The following is a 19,368-nucleotide window of genomic DNA, read 5'->3' on the forward strand; positions in this document are numbered from 1 at the left end:
TTTTTTTTTTTTTTTTTTTTTTTTTTTTTTTGAGGTAGAGTCTCACTCTGTAACCCAGGCTGGAGTGCAGTGGTGCAATCTTGGCTCACTGCAAGCTCTGCCTCCCAGGTTCATGCCATTCTGCTGTCTCAGCCTCCCAAGTAGCTACAGGACTACAGGCACCCACCACCACGCCCGGCTAATTTTTTGTTTTTGTTTTTTTTCTGTTTGTTTGTTTTTTTCAGTAGAGACAGGGTTTCGCCATGTTAGCCAGGATGGTCTGGATCTCCTGACCTTGTGATCTGCCCGCCTCGGCCTCCCAAAGTGCTGGGATTACAGGCGTGAGCCACTGTGCCCGGCTGCCTGGCTAATTTTTTTGATTTTTTGTAGAGACAGCGTTTCATCCTGTTGCCCAGGCTGGTCTCGAACTGCTGAGCTTAAGCGATCCACCCACCTTGGCCTCCCAAAGTGCTGGGATTACAGGTTCGCGTGAGCCACTGCACCCAGCCCCTGTCACAATTTTTTTTTTTTTTTTTTTTTTTGAGACAGAGTCTCGATCTGTCGCCTAGGCTGGGGGTGCAATGGCATGATCTTGGTTCACTGCCACCTCTGCCTTCCAGGTTCAAGTGATTCTCCTGCCTCAGCCTTCTGAGTAGCTGGTCCTATAGGCGTGTACCACCACGCTCAGCTAATTTTTGTATTTTTAGTAGAGACAGCGTTTCACCATGTTGGCCAGGCTGGTTTCGAACTCCTGACCCCAAGTAAAAAAAAAAAAAAAAAAAAAAAAAAAGTTAGCTGGGTGAGGTGGCTACACTTGTAGTCCCAGCCCCAGCTACCCGGGAGGCTGAGGCAGGAGAAATGCTTGAACCTGAGAGGCGGAGGTTGCAGTGATCCAAGATCATGCCACTGCACTCAACCTGGGCAACAGAGCAAAACTCCATCTTAAAAAAAAAAAAAAAAGATGCATGGACCTTTTTTACATTTTACATTTTTATTTTTTTAAAGCTTATTAACTATCATTAGTGTTAGTCTCTTTTATGTGTGACTCAAGACAATTCTTCTTCCATTGTGGCCCAGGGAAGCCAAAAGGTCGGGGTTTCACCATGTTGACTAGGCTGGTCTTGAATGCCCGACCTCAAGTGATCCTCCCGTCTTGGCCTCCCAAAGTGCTGGGATTGCAGGCATGAGCCACTATGCCTGGCCCATGCATGATTTTTGTGATATCCACCACCACAGATAAGCAAAAGAGTCCTTGCATTCAAAGAGTTGGACACCTGTGCACAGTCCAAGTATTCTCTTAGTGCTTGCTGCTTAACTTTATTGTAGCTCTTACTGCTTATTGAACTCTTATTTACTCATGTATCTGTAGACCTTCAGGCTTTACTATAGGGACCAGTGCCTAGTGAAGTGGTAGATGTCAATAAATGTATAGCCAAAATAACCACACAGGTTTCTTGCTTTATTTCAGGAATGCCTCTGGCTCAGGCAGTAGCCATTCTTCAGAAGCACTGTCGCATCATCAAAAACGTCCAGGTTCTCTACAGTGAACAGGTGAGTGGTGGCTGATTTGTTTATTGAAATAGCATCCCTCGGCAGTGAGTCACTTCCAGAGCTGATGCTTTGGGAAAGGCTGACTGGCAAGGATAGCTGTGTTCGAATGGGAGATCTCTAGCACCAGCCAGTTATCAAGTACCTTTTCTTTGATTCTGAAACTTTTGCTCTTGATTATCTAGTGCAGCTAGGTTTGGAAGAGCAGTAATAATTGAACCTGTGTTTTACCTGTGCTCAACTTGCCTACAGGCCCTTAAACAGGGACTTTTCAGTGGTAGGTTGCTTCAGAGGCTGTCGCTGGTCTTTTAGGGTGCTTACCGTCCACTTCCGTGTTTAAAATTGTCTTTTCTGCTTTGTTGGTTAGTTTGTGTTCAGGATTGTTGTAGTGCAGATCTCTAGCGAGCACAGCATACCAGATTTGAAAGGAAACAGATATAATTCACCCCTTTATCTCTCTCAAAGTGTAGTCTTCCCACCACTGGACTCTCCGAAATCTGCAGTTCTGTGACACAGACCATGTGCCGCCATGTTGAACAGCCTTTGTGGTGTCCTATGTGTCACAAGCCTCAGGGAATACTTTTGAGCCTACAGAGGCTAAAGGATGTCCTCAATGACTTCTCTGAGACCCTTTGAATACTAGTTTGATTATTTCAGTTCTATTTGTTCCAATTAGTTTCAGATCCTAAAGCAAACAAATGACAGCTTATTTCTGACATGAAGAATGTTATAAATTATAGGTGGGCAAAATTTCTGAGAGGCTTCTCAGTTTGGCTTGGAGCAGAGTCAGAATTGAGCCTGTTACCTATACCCAGAGATTACATTCTGCCATGTTGTACCCCTCTACCAGCCTAGTGAGACCCTCATGTGAGGGATCTGAGAGAACACATGCTTAGTCTCCAAGCAAGTGCTTGAGTATTCATGTGGTGCCTGTGACAGAACAGGGGACTTGTAGGAGTGCGCAAGGTTTCTTGAACCAGTGTGAATTCTCAATGCCAAAGTGGATTCTCATTAATTTTATTTATTTATTTACCTTTTTTTTTTTTTTTTTTTTTTTTTTGAGACAGAGTTTTGCTCTTGTTGCCCAGGCTGGAGTGCAATGGCGCAATCTCAGTTCACCTCAACCTTCACCTCCTGAGTTCAAGCGATTCTCCTGCCTCAGCCTCCTGAGTAGCTGGGATTACAGGCATGTGCCACCATGCCCCCGCTAATTTTGTATTTTTAGTAGAGACAGGGTTTCTCCATGTTGGTCAGGCTGATCTCAAACTCCCAACCTCAGTTGATCCACCCGCCTTGGCCTCCCAAAGTACTGGGATTACAGGCGTGAGCCACCACGCCTGGCCTATTTAACTTTTAAGAAAAGGTATTTTACTTTTTTTGAGACAGTATCTTGCTTTGTCACCCAGACTAGAATATAGTGACACGATCACAACTCACTGCACCCTCAATCCCCTAGGCTCAAGTGATCCTCCCACCTCAGCCTCCTGAGTAGCTGGGACCACAGGTTCATGCCACCATGTCTGGCTAATTTATTTTTATATTTTGTAGAGATGGGGTCTTACTATGTTTTCCAGGCTGGTCTCAAACTCCTGAACTCAAGTGATCCTCCCACCTCGGCCTCCCAAAGTGCTGGGATTACAGGCGTGAGCCACCATGACCGGCCAAAATTTTTTTCTTTTTTCTTTTTTGAGGCGGAGTCTTCACTCTGTCGCCCAGGCTGGAGTGCAGTGGTGTGATCTCGGCTCACTGCAAGCTCCGCCTCCTGGGTTGGTGCCATTCTCTTGCCTCAGCCTCCCGAGTAGCTGGGACTACAGGCGCCCGCCACCGCGCCCAGCTAATTTTTTGTATTTTCAGTAGAGACGGGGTTTTCACCAAAATTTATTTCTTATATCACCACCATCGTTTGTTATTCCAATATTTGGGTATAAACAGTGCTAGCATTAAGCTGATTTCCCCCAATATCTTCTAAACAACTTTAACACATTAGCAAATATGGGTTTGACCAGGCACCGTGGCTCACACCACTAACCCCAACACTTTGGGAGGGCCGAGGCAGGAAGATTGCTTGAGTCCAAGAGTTTGAGACCAGCCAAGGCAACATAGTAATTCCCCATCTCTACAAAAAATTAAAAACTAAAAATTAACCTGGAGTGATGGCGCACGCCTATAATCCTGGCTATTCAGGAGGCTGAGGTGGGAGGATTATGAGCAGTGAGGTATGATTGTGTCATTGCACTTCAGCCTAGGTGACACAGCAAGACCCTGTCTCAAAAAAAAAAAAAGGGGGATTTTGAGTCTGAATCCTGATTTAGATCTCTGCTTTTCTCATTTGTAATTCATGAGAGTTGTGGCATATTAATAAGTAATCTAGTTATCTTTCTGTAAAACAGTATAGTTTCTTGATAATAGAATAATCTTTGGGTTTGTTTGTTTTTGAGACAGAGTCTCGCTGTGTCACCCAGGCTGGAGTGCAGTGTCACGATCTCGGCTCAGTGCAACTTCCACCTCCCAGGCTCAAGCAATTCTCCTGCCTCAGCCTCCTGAGTACCTGCGATTATAGGCATATGCCACCATGCCTGGCTAATTTTTGTATTTTTAGCAGAGATGCGGTTTCATCATGTTGGCCAGGCTGGTCTCAAACTCCTGGCCTTAAGCATTCCACCTGCCGCGGCCTCCCAAAGTGCTGGCATGAGCCACCGCACCGAACCAATGTGATGCTTCTTAAATTTGAGTCCTGTTCTCTTCTTCTGCCTACTTTCTTCCCTTCCTTACCCATTTGTCTCTTTGTTTCCCAAATGCAGAAAACATTTTGTCTGCATTAAACGTTTCAGAAATATCTTCTTGTCTGTATGCAAATCACACCTTGGAAATGAAATGTCAAGTACATCCCATCTTTCTTAGAGGGATAAGGTATTAACTAGTAGCAGATGCTTTTTCTGAACTGCTTCATATGGAGGACAGCTAGGTTACTGGAAGAACCTGCTTAAATGCCACATAGTACATGTGTATTTTGGTTTTAGAGATATAAAGTTTAATAAAACATTGACTCTGAGAGTAATTTGATTGCTTTTGAAAATTGCTAGGTTATGTCCTGAATTATAACAATGCCAGGGGAAAAAAAAAGATCAGATCTTGGGAAAGTATAGGAAAATCCAGATCCTGGCACATTCCTCCTCCAAGCAAGATTCCTGAGAGACTAAAATGTTGCTTCACTCTGCTTACTTCCATGGAATGGCTCTCTCCAAAATGGAACTTTGTGTTCTGGGTTGATACTGGTAATCCAAGGTCAGAGTTCATTGTTCCATTATCTTGCTTGAGACCTAATGGTTTAGACATTCATATAGACCTAGAAAATTATAACATTCTTCCTTTAGTTTTTGTCAAGCATGATGGTACTACCTGGGCCTGCTGCCTTGTGGGGATCATTGGGATGGAAGGAAGCAACCTGCACTAATCCCAAAAGACTCTTAGGAGAGAATTTCTCCAATAAGGCCAACACTAGCAGTGACTTGTGGCCTTCCAGCCTGTGTCTTTGTCTCTGATAGCCATATCTCCATCATTCACTTTGTCTAACTTGAGAAGCTCTATAAAGAAACTAAACTTTTGGCTGGGCGCAGTGGCTCACACCTGTAATCCCAGCACTTTGGGAGGCCGAGGCGGGTGGATCACGAGGTCATGAGATCGAGACCATCCTGGCTAACACAGTGAAACCCCGTCTCTACTAAAAATACAAAAAAATTAGCCGGCCGTGGTGGCGGGCGCCTGTAGTCTCAGCTACTCAGGCGGCGGAGGCGGGAGAATGGCGTGAACCCAGGAGGCGGAACTTGCAGTGAGTGAGATTGTACCACTGCACTCCAGCCTGGGCAACAGAGCAATACTCCATCTAAAAAAAAAAAAGAAAGAAACTAAATATTTTGAGCAGCTATGTGTTAAAGAAGGGTGGGGTTTTAGATGGTGTTTTTCTTTCTACTATTGGGCAGCCTCGATCAGGGCTGTGGAGAATCTTCAGACATTGAATCCTTGAATTAATTGAATTGGACCAGAAGCACGCAGATGGGGCAGGCACAAGAGGAGAGTGCTGTGTGCTCGGTATTGGGCTAGGTGCTTTCTGACCTACTGTCTCTGTCCTCCTAGCAACCCTGGAGGGAAGGGATGAAGGTATTCCTATGAAGAAACCAGAGCTTAGAGAAGTTTTGAGAGTTACCTAAGGTCACCAGGGTTCTATTCACTGCTTTGTTCTGCTACTCCCCTTCCCCAGGATTCAGAGGGGGCAAATGCAGAAATGTGACTCTTTAGATCTTAGATTTAGGCTTTTCAGGAAGAAGCACATATGAAATGGGATGGGAGGTTGGTGGGAGAGAGAAGAGGGATAAGAGGGTCATCTCATAATCAGATGACAGTATATTTCTTTGTCCTAGAATTTGATCTAAACCATCAAAGAATAAAAATGTGTTGCCTGTGGATGGTACGAACAGCCCGAGTGTGAATGGATGTAGGTTCAGCTGATAGGCGTAAGCAGTATCTACTGAGTTTAGATCCTGGACTAGGCCTTTTCACATGACGTGTATTCCTCACCAACTGCTCTGTAGGTTCGATGGCAATGAACTTCATACTGCATATGTGGACCCTGGATCCTGAAAGGAAAATGACCTGTATACTCATATAACTTTGTCCCTTTTCCCAGGTATTTTTACTCAAGCCCAGAAGGGAGAGGCTCTTTTCATCCGATATTAAGAAACAGCAGCTGCAGGCTAGAAGTAAAAAACACCATGTATTCATGCAGCAGTTTTTTTCTGGTTTCCAAGCATCATTAGCTGGAGGAGAGAGGGACTGCCTGCACTTAGATATTCCCTGTGTGTTGCATTTATATTGTAAGGCTTTCAGTAGGTGTTCGGTGAATAAATCAGTTACTCAGAATGTGTTTTATTTTTGTTTTGTAGTCTCCTCTAAGCCATGACCTCATTCTTAACCTGACTCAGGACGGGATCAAACTACTGTTTGATGCTTTCAATCAGAGACTTAAGGTAACTATAAATGACAACTAATGTTTCATGTCCAGCTGGGCCAGTCTTTCTGGAGCTGATTAGTATGTGCTATTGTGAGATGTTTCAAAAACTTATAAGTAGGTGTGGACTTCTTTAGTTCAGAGATCACTACAATGTAGGGAACTGAAGCTGTGCCCGTTCCCCTAAAAAGAGGGAAAATGGAAGTGGTTGGGATGGTCAAAAAGAGGCTGGGAAGAGCTGCTTTCCCAGGCTCCAGAGGGGAAGGTGAAAGAGTGTTGAAGATTTGGGAAACATGCTGTGGGGAAGGGGCTTTCATGTCCAGGAAAACAAGATAGTTTTACTTTATTCTTTTGTCAAACACTGTAACTTGGTTAGAAAATGGAAACTGTTCTTCCTAGAATGCTGGGGCTTGGGTTAACAACACCAGCAATGAGTTGATTCTTTAACCCTGAGGAGGAAATGTAATAAAACAACTTACTAATATGTGGGGCTATCTTAATTGGCATTTGAGTGCAATTTGCTAATACCTGTTTCAGTCCAGTCTATTTTTTTGTTTTATTTTGTTTTGTTTGAGATGAGGTCTAGCTCTTTCACCCAGGCTGGAGTGCAGTGGCTCAATCTTGGCTCACTGCAACCTCCACCTCCTGGGTTCAAGCAATCTTCTGCCTCAGCCTCCTGAGTAACTGGGACTACAGGTGCACACCACCACACCTGGCTAATTTTTTGTATTTTTAGTAGAGACGGGGTTTCACCATGTTGACCAGGCTGGTCTCAAACTCTTGACCTTGTGATCTGCCCGCCTCAGCCTCCCAAAGTGCTGGGATTACAGGCATGAGCCCCCGCGCCCAGCCCAGTCTTTTTTTTTTTTTTTGAGACAGAGTCTCACTCTGTTGCCCAGGCTGGCATGCAGTGGGGCAATCTTGGCTCACTACAACCTCTGCCTCCCAGGTTTAAGCAATTCTCCTGCCTCAGCCTCCTGAGTAGCTGGGACTACAGGTGCGTGCCACCACGCTCGGCTAATTTTTTGTGTTTTTCGTAGAGACAGGGTTTCACCATGTTGGCCAGGCTGGTCTCGATCTCTTGACCTCATGATCCACCCGCCTTGGCCTCCCAAAGTGTTGGGATTACAGGCGTGAGCCACCGTACCCAGCCCAGTCTGTTTATAATATACTCTGTTTATAAATGCCTGGGCCTCACAGGTTAGCCATGTGACACCAGAGTCATGCCTCAAAGTCATGAGGTTGAATGGGCCCTGGGCAGTGGCATGCCAGAGTTGTTGTCCTTGGGTTACGGAGTAGCCTTTCCAAAAGACTTGGGTACTTCCCAGTTCTCATCATCCATGTCACAAGTGAACTGCTAAGGAGAGAAAACAGAATGTGGAAAGAAAATCAGTATGTGGAATTAGAATTCCTCATTCTATCCTGTCTTCATGGCCAGAAGTTCCACACTGGGAAAGGGCAGAGGATGATCATCAATATGGCATAATCACTAATTGGGGGGAAATTAATCTAGTAACATGGAAATGCCTTTACAAGTAGTCATTTCCCTTTGACTTGGTAAAAGTCCACTTTAGAAAATGTAACCCAGAAACACTGGGGGAAGGTAATGGCATTTCATGGTAATGAGAAGCTGGAAGTAACCTAAATGGGCAACAAAAGGGATGGCCAGCAGCCCATAGAATCACAGCATGGTGAAGACAATGTCATATGTTTAGTGAGTGCTTAGTACATATTAGGCACATGGCTGGGTGTTTCACACGCATTTTCTAATTTAATCCTAACACGCCTGTGAGTAGGAACTGTTTACTAGCAAGACAACCGAGGGACAGAGAGGATAAGTAGGCTACCTGATGCCAGGCTTTTAACTCAATATTGACAATATGTGGTAGCTGACCACTTAGGCTCTGTTGATGGGTCTGGGAAATAAATGAGAAAAGCTGAAGAAATGTACAGAAGTGTGAGGAATGGGAAGTACCTTTAGATAGGAAAGGAGATAAAATCAAACCGGCAATCCTCTTCTGCTTTCTGTGGGATCCCCATGAAGGAGGGACTGGGGTCCTGCCTGAGTCTTCTGGAAACTGAGCAAGTAATCACCCAGATGTTTTTGGTTGGCACCAGCGTGACCTGACCTGTCTTCCTGCCCTTCCATCCAACACCTTGAGAATCCGCCTCTTCTGATGCTGCCTCCTACAGTTGCTCCCCACCCCCTGCCTCAAGCCTAAGAGAGACAGCCCTGTGGAATGAGGCTTTATAAGTCACAACCTTTACAGCCACCTGTCTTTTCCATTTTTATCTTGGCTGCTGCCACATCTCATCCCCTCTGGGGAAATCAGGAGCTTCTGTAGCCCAGAGGTGGAAAATTATGGGTTTTAACCTTCCCAGGGGCTTGTCCCTGTAGTACAGCAAGCTCCAAGAGATTAAATCTGCTTATTGATGCTCCTGGTGACATGAAGGACTCCAGGGTGGCCAGCACTCTGGGTCCATTGCCACAAGTACTGCTTTGTGCCCTGTGATTAGCTCTGGCCCACTCTTTTCCTGTTGATCAGGCAGGGTTGAAGCACCTATATGTGTTGGATCCATATGGCTGTTGGCAGGTGGGGTGCCAGTGATACAGGAGGAATATCGTGCAGGCTCACTTGCACAGGGCGGGTGGTGGGAAGCTTTGGGGGATGATTGGCCAGCTGTAGGGATAGAAGTGAGGGAGGTGAGTGCCTGCGCCTGCTATGAGCCTTCTGGCTGAAGGTAGAGGCCCTCTGCTAGACAAGCCTCAGTAAAATGGCATGCCAGTTTGGCATGGTATACTCCCATGCCCAGATATTCTGAAGGGGACAGTGGCTATCTTCTGAATCATAGCTGTTCCCCTGCCCTTCCTTCCACAGCCCCTCCTGGCACTTCTTTTCATGCTTTCAAGCTTCACACCAGGCAGAATTGCCTAACATGAATTGAACACCTTCCCTATGCAAATTAACGAGTCCCTCAAGGGGCTTAACTTAGTGGACCAGTTAATAGAATACACAAGTAGGGAGGAAAGGGTTCATTCCAGTGCTGTGATGGCCTAGCAGAGGGAGCAGTTCTTTCTAGCAGATAGGATCAAAAGAGCTACATTGTAGGCAAGAAGTTTCCAATTTGGTTCAGTGTTGTGGTCTCTAAATAAAGTTAGGGATAGGGTCTCTGGCCAAAAGTGAACCTACTATCTATTATGTCTCAGTTTCTGTGGCAGTGCCAGATATTCCTGCATATAATGCCCCACAGCCTCTTCCACAATCAGGGTCAGATTGGCAGGACAAACATATTGAGCCAGCTCTGCTTGTGTCTCCACAATGAGAGCCAAACCTCCCAGCTGGAGGATGGTAGATGGTGCTCTGAGCCCCTACTTGTGCTGCTGGTTGCCAAACCCTTGACACCATTGCATGGAGGATTTCATAGTGCTTATTACTTGGCACCACTGATGGCGGAGTGTTAGGTGATGCCTTTTCCTTTATCTCTGCCCTGCCCTGAGTTCTTTGAATTTCATCTGAGGCTGAACCCGTTAAAGAGCAAGCTTCACAAAGGTCCTGAGGCTTTCTTGTTTCAACCAGATCCTCTTCATCAGGGACATAACTGAATACTGTCACACTTGTGTGACAAATATTATGGCTTGCTTTCTAACGGGATAGACCTCCCCCTCCATCTTTTTGTTTTGTAAACAAAATCAACTTCAAAATAAGCTTCCTTCCTTCCTCCCTCCCTCCCTCCCTGCCATCCTTCCATCCATCCATCCATCCATCTCACTCTGTCGCACAGGCTGGAGGGCAAGTGGCGTGATCTCGGCTCACTGCAAGCTCCAACTCTCGGGTTCAAGCAGTTCTCCTGCCTCAGCCTCCTGAGTAGCTGGGATTACAGGCGTGTGCCACCACACCCAGCTCATTTTTGTATTTTTAGTAGAGACAGGGTTTCACCATGTTGGTCAGGCTGGTCTGGAACTCCTGACCTCATGTGATCCACCCACCTGGGCCTCCCAAAGTGCTAGGATTACAAGTGTGAGCCACCGTGCCCAGTGAAAATAAGCTATTTTCAAAAGCAACCTGACCTGGGTTTTAAAATGCAGCAAAGTATGAGATGGGAGGAAGGGAGCTTAGTGTCCAAAGCAGAGCCTTAACAAGCTTCATGTCTGTGGAAGAGATCATTGTCCTATAGGGTGGTGTGTGCTCCAGCCTGACCCAGGAGTGGATTGCATGTAAGAGCCTTGACCCAGAGCATCCATGGACATCTGTTGAGCAGTCCTCTAGGAGAGGGCGAGGAGGTTATGCTGTGTGTTTTCTCCTCAGTTTCAAAATGAGAACAAAGGACTGTCGTGGTGGCTCATGCTTGTAATCCCAGCACTTTGGAAGGCTAAAACAGGAGAATCATATGAACCCAGGAGTTTGAGACCAGCCTGGGCAACATAGTCTTTTAGTTTTGCTAGGATTCTATCTCTACAAAAAGTTTTTTTAAAAATTTTAAATGAGAACAAAAGACAACATGCAGTGCTTCCATAAAATTTCTATTAGTAATAGATTTTTTTTTTTACTAGTTATTCTATAAATGTATTTTTAATTGTTTTTAGTCTCTCATCACCTTCAGAGCATTGACAACTCTTAAACTTTTTTTTAGGTGATCGAAGTGTATGATTTGACTAAAGTAAAGTTAAAATATTGGTAAGTTTTCTCCCCTGCTGGTATATGTCACACTTGGTATAGACAGTCCATATATACTACCTTCGTTAAGTTAGTAAAGATTCACATCTGTCACAGATGTGAATTATAGCCTGGTGCCATGATTTCCTGAGGCAACCTTCAAGCCTGCTCAGTTTCCTGGAGAAGAGAAGTAAACCTCATTAAGAATACGTGATGTGTTTAACACTTCACGTATATGTCATCTAACTTAATCCACTCAACAAAGCCAGACCTCAGCTCAGAGGTGATATGACAGTCTCCTCGGTCATAGCTGCCCTCCCCCTGACAGCCTCTCTTATCACCTCTTTTCATGTTTTCATGAGTAATAGAGGTGGTACAAACCAGATAGGTCTGACTCCAAATCCTATGCTGAAGAGAATGCCAAAGAGACCACCATTTTAGAGCTCTAATGTACTTTTTAGAATTACAGCGGGAATGACATGCACAATCCAAAGTTGTTGATCCTCCATTATGGCAAGGCAGCATGCCCCATCTAAAAATCTAGAATACTCTTTCTTTTTTTTTTTTTTTTTTGAGACGGAGTCTCTCTCTGTCGCCCAGGCTGGAGTGCAGTGGCGCCATCTCGGCTCACTGCAGCCTCTGCCTCCTGGGTTCAAGCAATAGAATACTCCTTTCAGTAAGTCTCCTTAACTGGCTTCCCTTTCCCTTTTTGAGGGTGTGAAGAGGACCTGATTCCTGGGGCAGGCTCAGGCAGTTTTGCTGATAGAGGAGTAGACAAGCAAATGTGTGGTACCACTGGCCCCTGCAGGTTCTGGTTGTCTTTTAGTTTTACTGGGGCTTTCATACCTCAGAGTCTGGTGGCTTCTCTTCTCTACCCTCTTCTTAAGAGTCACTGGTGTCTTAAAGCCCCAGAGGATCAACTGTGTGTATCAGCCTCATGAGAATTGACCTTCTCCTGACCTCATTCTCTTATTTAAAAGTTCTCTAATTAAACTTTGTATTTTGATATAATTAGAGACTCACCTGCCTGCATCTTAAAAATAACTCTCCCAGCTACTATCATCTCACATGATCTGTGAGCCCATCTTGTGAAGCCTAGTATTAAAAAATATTTTTGTTTTTCAGTGGCGTGCATTTTAATTCTCAGGCCATAGCTCCTACCATTGAACAGATTGACCAGTCTTTTGGCGCAACCCATCCTGGAGGTAAGCCAAGTCCATCTGATTCCTCTGGTCATCAGTGGCAGTTCATAGCAATAAACCTGCCCAGTAGTGCCATCCCACCCCACTTGCTGGAGTCAGGCTCCCATAGGATTGTGGGGTTGGCACTTGGGTGTGAAGGAAAGATCCTCCCCCTTGTTTTCAACTCAGTAGGTCAGTTCAGAAATAAGCCACAAGGAAGGTGTTGTCAGTCATCACTCCCTGCCAGGCTGGTTTATGTTAGCCATTTCAGATGCCAGTCAACCATGTTATTTTCTTCTCCCCCACCCCCAACAGTGTACAACTCCGCTGAGCAGCTCTTCCATCTCAACTTCAGAGGACTGTCTTTCTCTTTTCAGTTAGACTCATGGACCGAGGCTCCAAAGTATGAGGTTAGCCCTTCCTGTCCCCTGGTGTTTGTTGCCCAGTGTCTGTGTGGTATGGCTCAGCAGACGGTGTCATGGGATGGGGATAGAGGAGTGGGTATTAGATAGGCAGACTTCCTTTGGTTTCCATGTATTTGAGCTCTTTACGGGACAAGGAAGGGGCAGAGTGGGTGGGACTGACAGAGGAAGAACAATGCTCAGGCTGGCATTCCCAGGAAGAGGATATTTGCCACCATGGAGTGAGGTCAGGCTCACTTTTCAGAGATAAGTTCATTCATTCCTTATTTTCAAACTCCTAATCAGCAGTTTTCCTGGTTACCTAGAATCTGGAGATTTCATCCTCTGGATTTTCAATTACCTTTATTTTTGCAGACATTTCATTCATTCTTAGGGCTGTGAAAATGATAAGCTTTCATAATGCTTATTTTAATTAAGGAAGCATTTCTGCATTTTCCCCTATGAAGAAAAGGAAAACTGACTGGATGTGGTGGCTCACGCTTGTAATCTCAGCACTTTGGGAGGCCAAGGCGGGAGGATCACTTGAGGTCAGGAGTTGGAGACCAGCTTGGCCAACATGGTGAAACCCTGTCTCTACCAAAAATATTAAAAAAAAAAAAAAAAAAGGCCGGGCGCAGTGGCTCACGCCTGTAATCCCAGCACTTTGGGAGGCCGAAGTGGGCGGATCATGAGGTCAGGAGATCGAGACCATCCTGGCTAACATGGTGAAACTCTGTCTCTACTAAAAATACGAAAAAATTAGCTGGGCATGGTAGCGGGCGTCTGTAGTCCCAGCTACTCAGGAGGCTGAGGCAGGAGAATGGCATGAACCTGGGAGGCGGAGCTTACAGTGAGCCGAGATTGTGCCACTGCACTCTAGCCTAGGTGACAGAGCAAGACTCCATCTCAAAAAATTAGCCAGTTGTGGTGGTGCATGCTTATAGTCCTAGCTACTCGGGAAGCTGAGGCAGGAGAATCACTTGAACTCGGGAGGTGGAGGTTGCAGTGAGCTGAGATCATGCCACTGTACTCCAGCCTGGGCAACAAAAGAAAAGGAAAGGAAAACCAAGCAGAATTAAAGGTGGACTTGCATGGTTTTGGGGAGTTTACTGACCCAGAGCCAGAGAGCCAGGTTTGAGGATGTGCTTTGACCCTTTGACCTGAGCAGCTCTTGAAGACCATGAGTGACAGGGAAGACCAGAGCCTGAGTCCCATGACCTGTAGTGCCCTAAGTAAAACTCTTGACCTTTGTTTGCAGCCCAATTTTGCCCATGGCCTGGCTTCTCTCCAGATACCCCATGGAGCAACTGTAAAACGAATGTATATCTACAGTGGCAACAGCCTACAGGATACCAAGTAAGTGTAAGGAGCATGAGTTTCATTCTAAGGCCTGGGCTGCCTAGGAGAAAGAACCAAGCCTCTGCTCATTCTGTGCCTGTCCCCAGGGCTCCCATAATGCCTCTGAGCTGTTTCCTGGGCAATGTGTATGCTGAGAGTGTAGATGTTCTTCGAGATGGAACTGGACCTGCAGGTTTACGACTTCGGCTACTTGCTGCAGGTCAGTGACTGGCTTTGAGGTTGGTACATTCCCCATTATACCTATGTTGAGACAGTCTAAAATCCCATGTATTTAGGATGTGTCTTAGTCCATTCAGGCTGCTGTAACAAAATACCATAAACTGAGTGGCTGCTAAACAACAGAAATGTATTTCTTACAGTTCTGGAGGCTGGGAAGTCCAAGATCAAAGCACTGGCAGATTCAGTATCTGGATGCACCTGCAGTCTAGTTCATAGAAGAGACTTCCTCATATGGTGCAAGGGGCTAGCTAACTCCGTGGAGTCTGTTTTGTAATGGCACTGATCTCAATCCTGAGGTCTCTGCTTCCATAATGTAATCACCTCCCAAAGCCCTCCCCTCCTAATACCATCACTTTGGGGGTTAGGATTTCAACATATGAATTTTAGGGGAACAAAAGCATACAGTCCATTGCCACATAGTTGGTAGAAGGCAAATTATGCAGATGTTTATGGTTAAAGCTTTTGTTTAGTTTTATCAAGGGACTGGACATAGTTTTTAATTAGCAAATCTTAATAAGCAACAGCACTGCTTCTCTCAGCATGCACATAGGCCTGCTGTGTGCTTATATAGCTTCGTGGCAGTTCCCAAGTGTTTCCTGAAGATGCATCCTGTGGGTTGCAGTGCTACTACTCTCCCTTTTTTCCTTTTTTTCTTTTTCTTTTTTTTTTTTTTTTTTTTTTTTTTGAGGCGGAGTCTCGCTCTGTCGCCCAGGCTGGAGCGCAGTGGCCAGATCTCAGCTCACTGCAAGCTCCGCCTCCCGGGTTCCCACCATTCTCCTGCCTCAGCCTCCCGAGTAGCTGGGACTACAGGCGCCCGCCATCTCGCCCGACTAGTTTTTTGTATTTTTTTAGTAGAGACGGGGTTTCACCGTGTTAGGATGGTCTCGATCTCCTGGCCTCTTGATCCGCCCGTCTCGGCCTCCCAAAGTGCTGGGATTACAGGCTTGAGCCACCGCGCCTGGCCCCCTTTTTTTCTTTTTTTTGAGACAGTGTCTTGCTCTGTCACTGAGGCTAGAGTGCAGTGGTGCGATCTCAGCTCACTGCAACCTCTGCCTCCCAGATTCAAGCGATTCTCCTGCCTCAGCCTTCCAAGTAGCTGGGATTACAGGCGCGCATTACCACACCCAGCTAATTTTTGTATTTTTAGTAGAGACGGGGTTTTACCATGTTGGTCTGGTCTCGAACTCCTGATCTCATGATCCACCCGCCTTGGCCTCCCAAAGTGCTGGATTACAGGCATGAGCCACCGCACCTGGCCAGCTCTCCCCTTTTTTCTACCTTTTGTTTTGTTTTGTTTTAAAAGAGATGGTCTCATTCTGTCATCCAGGCTGTAGTGCAGTGGTGTGATCATAGCTTACTGCAGCCTCAAAACTCCTGGGCTCAAGTGATCTCACCTAAGCCTCCCAAGTAGCTAGGACCATAGGTACGTGCTACCATGCCCAGTTAATTTTTGTGTATGTAGAGATGGGTCTTTCTGTGTTACCCAGAATGGTCTTGAACTCCCGGGCTCAATCAATCCTCCCTCCTTGGCTTTCCAAAGTGCTGGGATTACAGGTGCAAGCCGCTACACCCAGCTTTTCTCCCTGTATTGCCGAGGCCTGTGTGCTGCAGTGGAATACTGTGGCCTTGAACTCCTGGACTCAAGCAATCCTGCCTTAACCTCCTGAGTAGGCTACAGGCACGCACCACCATGCCTGGCTCCCTTTTTCTACCCTTAATGCTAAGTTCTCAACGTAGGCAAGCAGACGGGACTTGTTGAATTGTGGTTTGGCCACACTTTGTCAAGAGTTTTGCCAACCATGAGCAACAACAACAACAACGAAAAGACAGGGTTGGCCAAGCGCGGTGGCTTATGCCTGTAATCCCAGCACTTTGGGTGGCCAAGGCAGGCCGATTACCTGAGGTCAGGAGTTCAAGACCAGCCTGACCAATATGATGAAACCCCATCTACTAAAAATACAAAAATTAGCCAGGCGTGTTAATGCGCGCCTGTAATCCCAGCTACTCAGAAGGCTGAGATGGGAGAATCGCTTGAACCTGGAAGGCGGAGGTTGCAGTGAGCCGAGATAGCGCCATTGCACTCTAGCCTGGGCAACAAGAGCGAAACCCCATCTTACAAAAAAAAGAAAAAAAGAGTTGTCACCTTCAGTAGCTGGTCTCTCCAGGATCCATGCCTCATTTTGTGACTTTCCCATGCGTGGCCAATGTCGGCTGCTTTTGGTTGTGAATTGTGCTTAACGGGACTGGGAGCTTCAGTGTGGAGTTTGTTCCCATAAAGATAGCTGAGAACCTTCATGGAGCTCATAGCCTAACCAACCAGCATTTGTTTTCCTGCATCAGTCTCTGAGGCATTTTTGTTTGTTTGTTTTTTGGGGGGGGTTTTTTGCTGCTTTTTTCTTTATTTGAGACATGGTCTCCCGCTGTCACCCAAGCTGGAATGCGGTGGCACCATCATAGCTAAGTGCAGCCTTTAACTCCTGGGTACAAGGAATCCTCCTGCCTCAGCCTCCAAAGAAACTGGGACTACAGGCGCACATCACCACCACACTCAGTTAATTCTATTTTTTTGTAGACATGTGGTCTCCCTGTGTTGCCCAGGCTGGTCTCAAACTCCTAGCCTTAAGCGGTCCTCCCACCTCAGCCTCCCAAATGGGTCTTAATTATTAAGAATCTGGTATATAAACTCTGAGCCCACTTCTGTGAATGATTAGATAGTTCACAACCTCCAGGTTAAGAATTTCTTAAAATGTGATTTTCTAGCCAAGACAGAACAGCTACTTAAAGGAGTATCACACTTGAGCTGTGGTTTTGGGGTTTTTTGTTGTTGTCGTTGTTATTTTTTGAGGCTAGAGTGCAGTGGCACGATCTCAGCTCACTGCAACCTCTACCTTCTGGGTTCAAGCAATTCTCATGCCTCAGCTTCCCAAGTATCTGGGATTACAGACGTGTACCACCACGCCAGGCTAATTTCTGTATTTTTAGTAGAGATGGGGTTGCACCATATTGACCAGGCTAGTTTCAAACTCCTGACATCAAGTGATCTGTCCGCCTCAGCCTCCCAAAGTGCTGGGATTACAGGTGTGAGCCACCGCGCCCAGCATGAGCCATGGTTTTTGAGAGAATTGAGATGTGACAGCAAGGTCAAGTGATTTAGTATGTTTTTGCCCAAGAGGATCACTGCTTGAAACAGCAGGGTGGTCAAGGACCAGGGTCATTAATCATCCCAGATGACAGCAGGAGGAGCCTGTTAAGGGTGGACTCCCAGCCGATTATGTCTGCCACCTTGTACAGCACATTCCCAGCAGTCACACTGCTCACTGCTTACACTGTCAGCAGGGCAAAGGATTTGTTAAGTCAGGGCCTCAGAGGGTTATCGTCTTCACTGAGAGTTTCCTGTGGCAAGCACAAGTTTCTTGACCCACTCATTTCTCATATCCTTCCTTATGGAATATGGCTGCAGTGATGGTTTTAATGCAGGGAGTCAGTTCAGCCATCTGGGTCTCCACAATAATTTGTAGAAAGATACACTCTGGGGAATCACAATCTAAAAAGTAGCCTGAAACTGGGGGTAATTCTACCTAGATATACTTCAAGCAGAGGGAGACAAAAGAGAAGACTCACCTGTAAAGGGTTCCTTCCCTGCAGCCCCCATCTGTCATCCACACGTATCTGGCACCTGAAGAAATGTGTTAGGCCACTGGATACTTTGGGCCCACAGTCCAGCTTGACAGGACTTTTGGTGGGTTCTATAGGTCACCCAGGCTTGCCTAAGCCTTTATTTGCCCCTCAGTGTATACTTGCTGAGAATAGAGATTCTTGGGTTAGTTGAACTCAGTACCTAGTTATTTCAGATTTGGGTTCTCTAAACCTTCTGTATATAGCAAATGGATTGTTACACATGAGAGAACTTTGACAACTGTAAAGCCTTGTGCTGAGTAAGATGGTGTCAGTGATTATCATGGCACCAGGAATTACAATCCTTCTCAGATTCTTTGCTTCCTTTTTTTTTTTGCTGGGGGCTGGGAGCAAAACGCCTTGTCTCCCCCTCCACAAAATGGGGAAATGTTTACTGTTGGGGTGTCTATTACTGTGCTACAACCACTTCTACATCTGTATGTTTGTGTGTGTGTCATTAACTGTAATCATTTCTGAAATGTTGTATTAGAAAAAGTCAGAGCTTAAAGATTCTTCCCAAAGAATAAACTTTTGGCAAATCAGAAGGTCTTTTATTCCTCTACTTAGCTCGTTTGTCCCTTTTGAGTGATAATGGCTCTTGTCTGGGTTGGAGGGCTCTGTCAGGTGTTTTTGTAGAATTAGGGAGTCAAGTAATGCATGCTTCACTCTACTTGTTGATAGAGCAGTCTTAGAGGTTCAGTGTCTCTATTAGGGGTTACCATTAAGGGTACTTTTGTATCTTTTTTTTCTTTTTCTTTTCTTTTCTTTTTTTTTTTTTTTTTTTTTTTTTTTTTTTGAGACGGAGTCTCGCTCTGTCGCCCAGGCTGGAGCGCAGTGGCCGGATCTCAGCTCACTGCAAGCTCCGCCTCCCGGGTTCACGCCATTCTCCTGCCTCAGCCTCCCGAATAGCTGGGACTACAGGCGCCCACCACCTCGCCCGGCTAGTTTTTTGTATTTTTTAGTAGAGACGGGGTTTCACCGTGTTAGCCAGGATGGTCTCGATCTCCTGACCTTGTGATCCGCCCATCTCGGCCTCCCAAAGTGCTGGGATTACAGGCTTGAGCCACCGCGCCCGGCCTCTTTTGTTTTTTTTTTTTAAAGACAATGTCTCACTCTGTCACCCAGGCTGGAATGCAGTGGTGTGATCTTAGCTCACTGCAGTCTCTGCCTCCGGTGCTCAAGTGATCCTCCCACCTTAGCCTCCCAAGTAGCTAGGACTGCAGGAATGTGCCACCACGCCTAGCTAATTTTTGTATTATATTTTGTAGAGCCAGGGTTTCACCATGTTGCCCAGGCTGGTCTTGAATGCCTGAGCTCAAGCAATCCACCCCGCTTGACCTCCCAAA

General features: G+C 46.0%; 1 protein-coding gene across 3 annotated transcripts in view; it reads left to right on the forward strand.

Annotated features, from left to right (window-relative positions):
* Positions 1-19,368, forward strand: part of C20H16orf70 (chromosome 20 C16orf70 homolog) — a 37,300-nt gene that overhangs the window by 8,436 nt on the left and 9,496 nt on the right. For 2 of the 3 annotated variants that reach the window (XM_025371065.1, XM_025371066.1), the window contains exons 3-9: positions 1,448-1,530; positions 6,468-6,551; positions 11,165-11,208; positions 12,313-12,392; positions 12,684-12,778; positions 14,028-14,125; positions 14,215-14,327. In XM_025371065.1, the coding sequence (XP_025226850.1) occupies positions 1,448-1,530; positions 6,468-6,551; positions 11,165-11,208; positions 12,313-12,392; positions 12,684-12,778; positions 14,028-14,125; positions 14,215-14,327 (597 nt within the window). The remainder of the gene's footprint in view (positions 1-1,447; positions 1,531-6,467; positions 6,552-11,164; positions 11,209-12,312; positions 12,393-12,683; positions 12,779-14,027; positions 14,126-14,214; positions 14,328-19,368) is intronic. The other variant, XM_025371067.1, reaches the window with a different exon arrangement.

Source organism: Theropithecus gelada, chromosome 20, assembly GCF_003255815.1.
Source record: "Theropithecus gelada isolate Dixy chromosome 20, Tgel_1.0, whole genome shotgun sequence".
Classification (NCBI taxonomy): domain Eukaryota; kingdom Metazoa; phylum Chordata; class Mammalia; order Primates; family Cercopithecidae; genus Theropithecus; species Theropithecus gelada.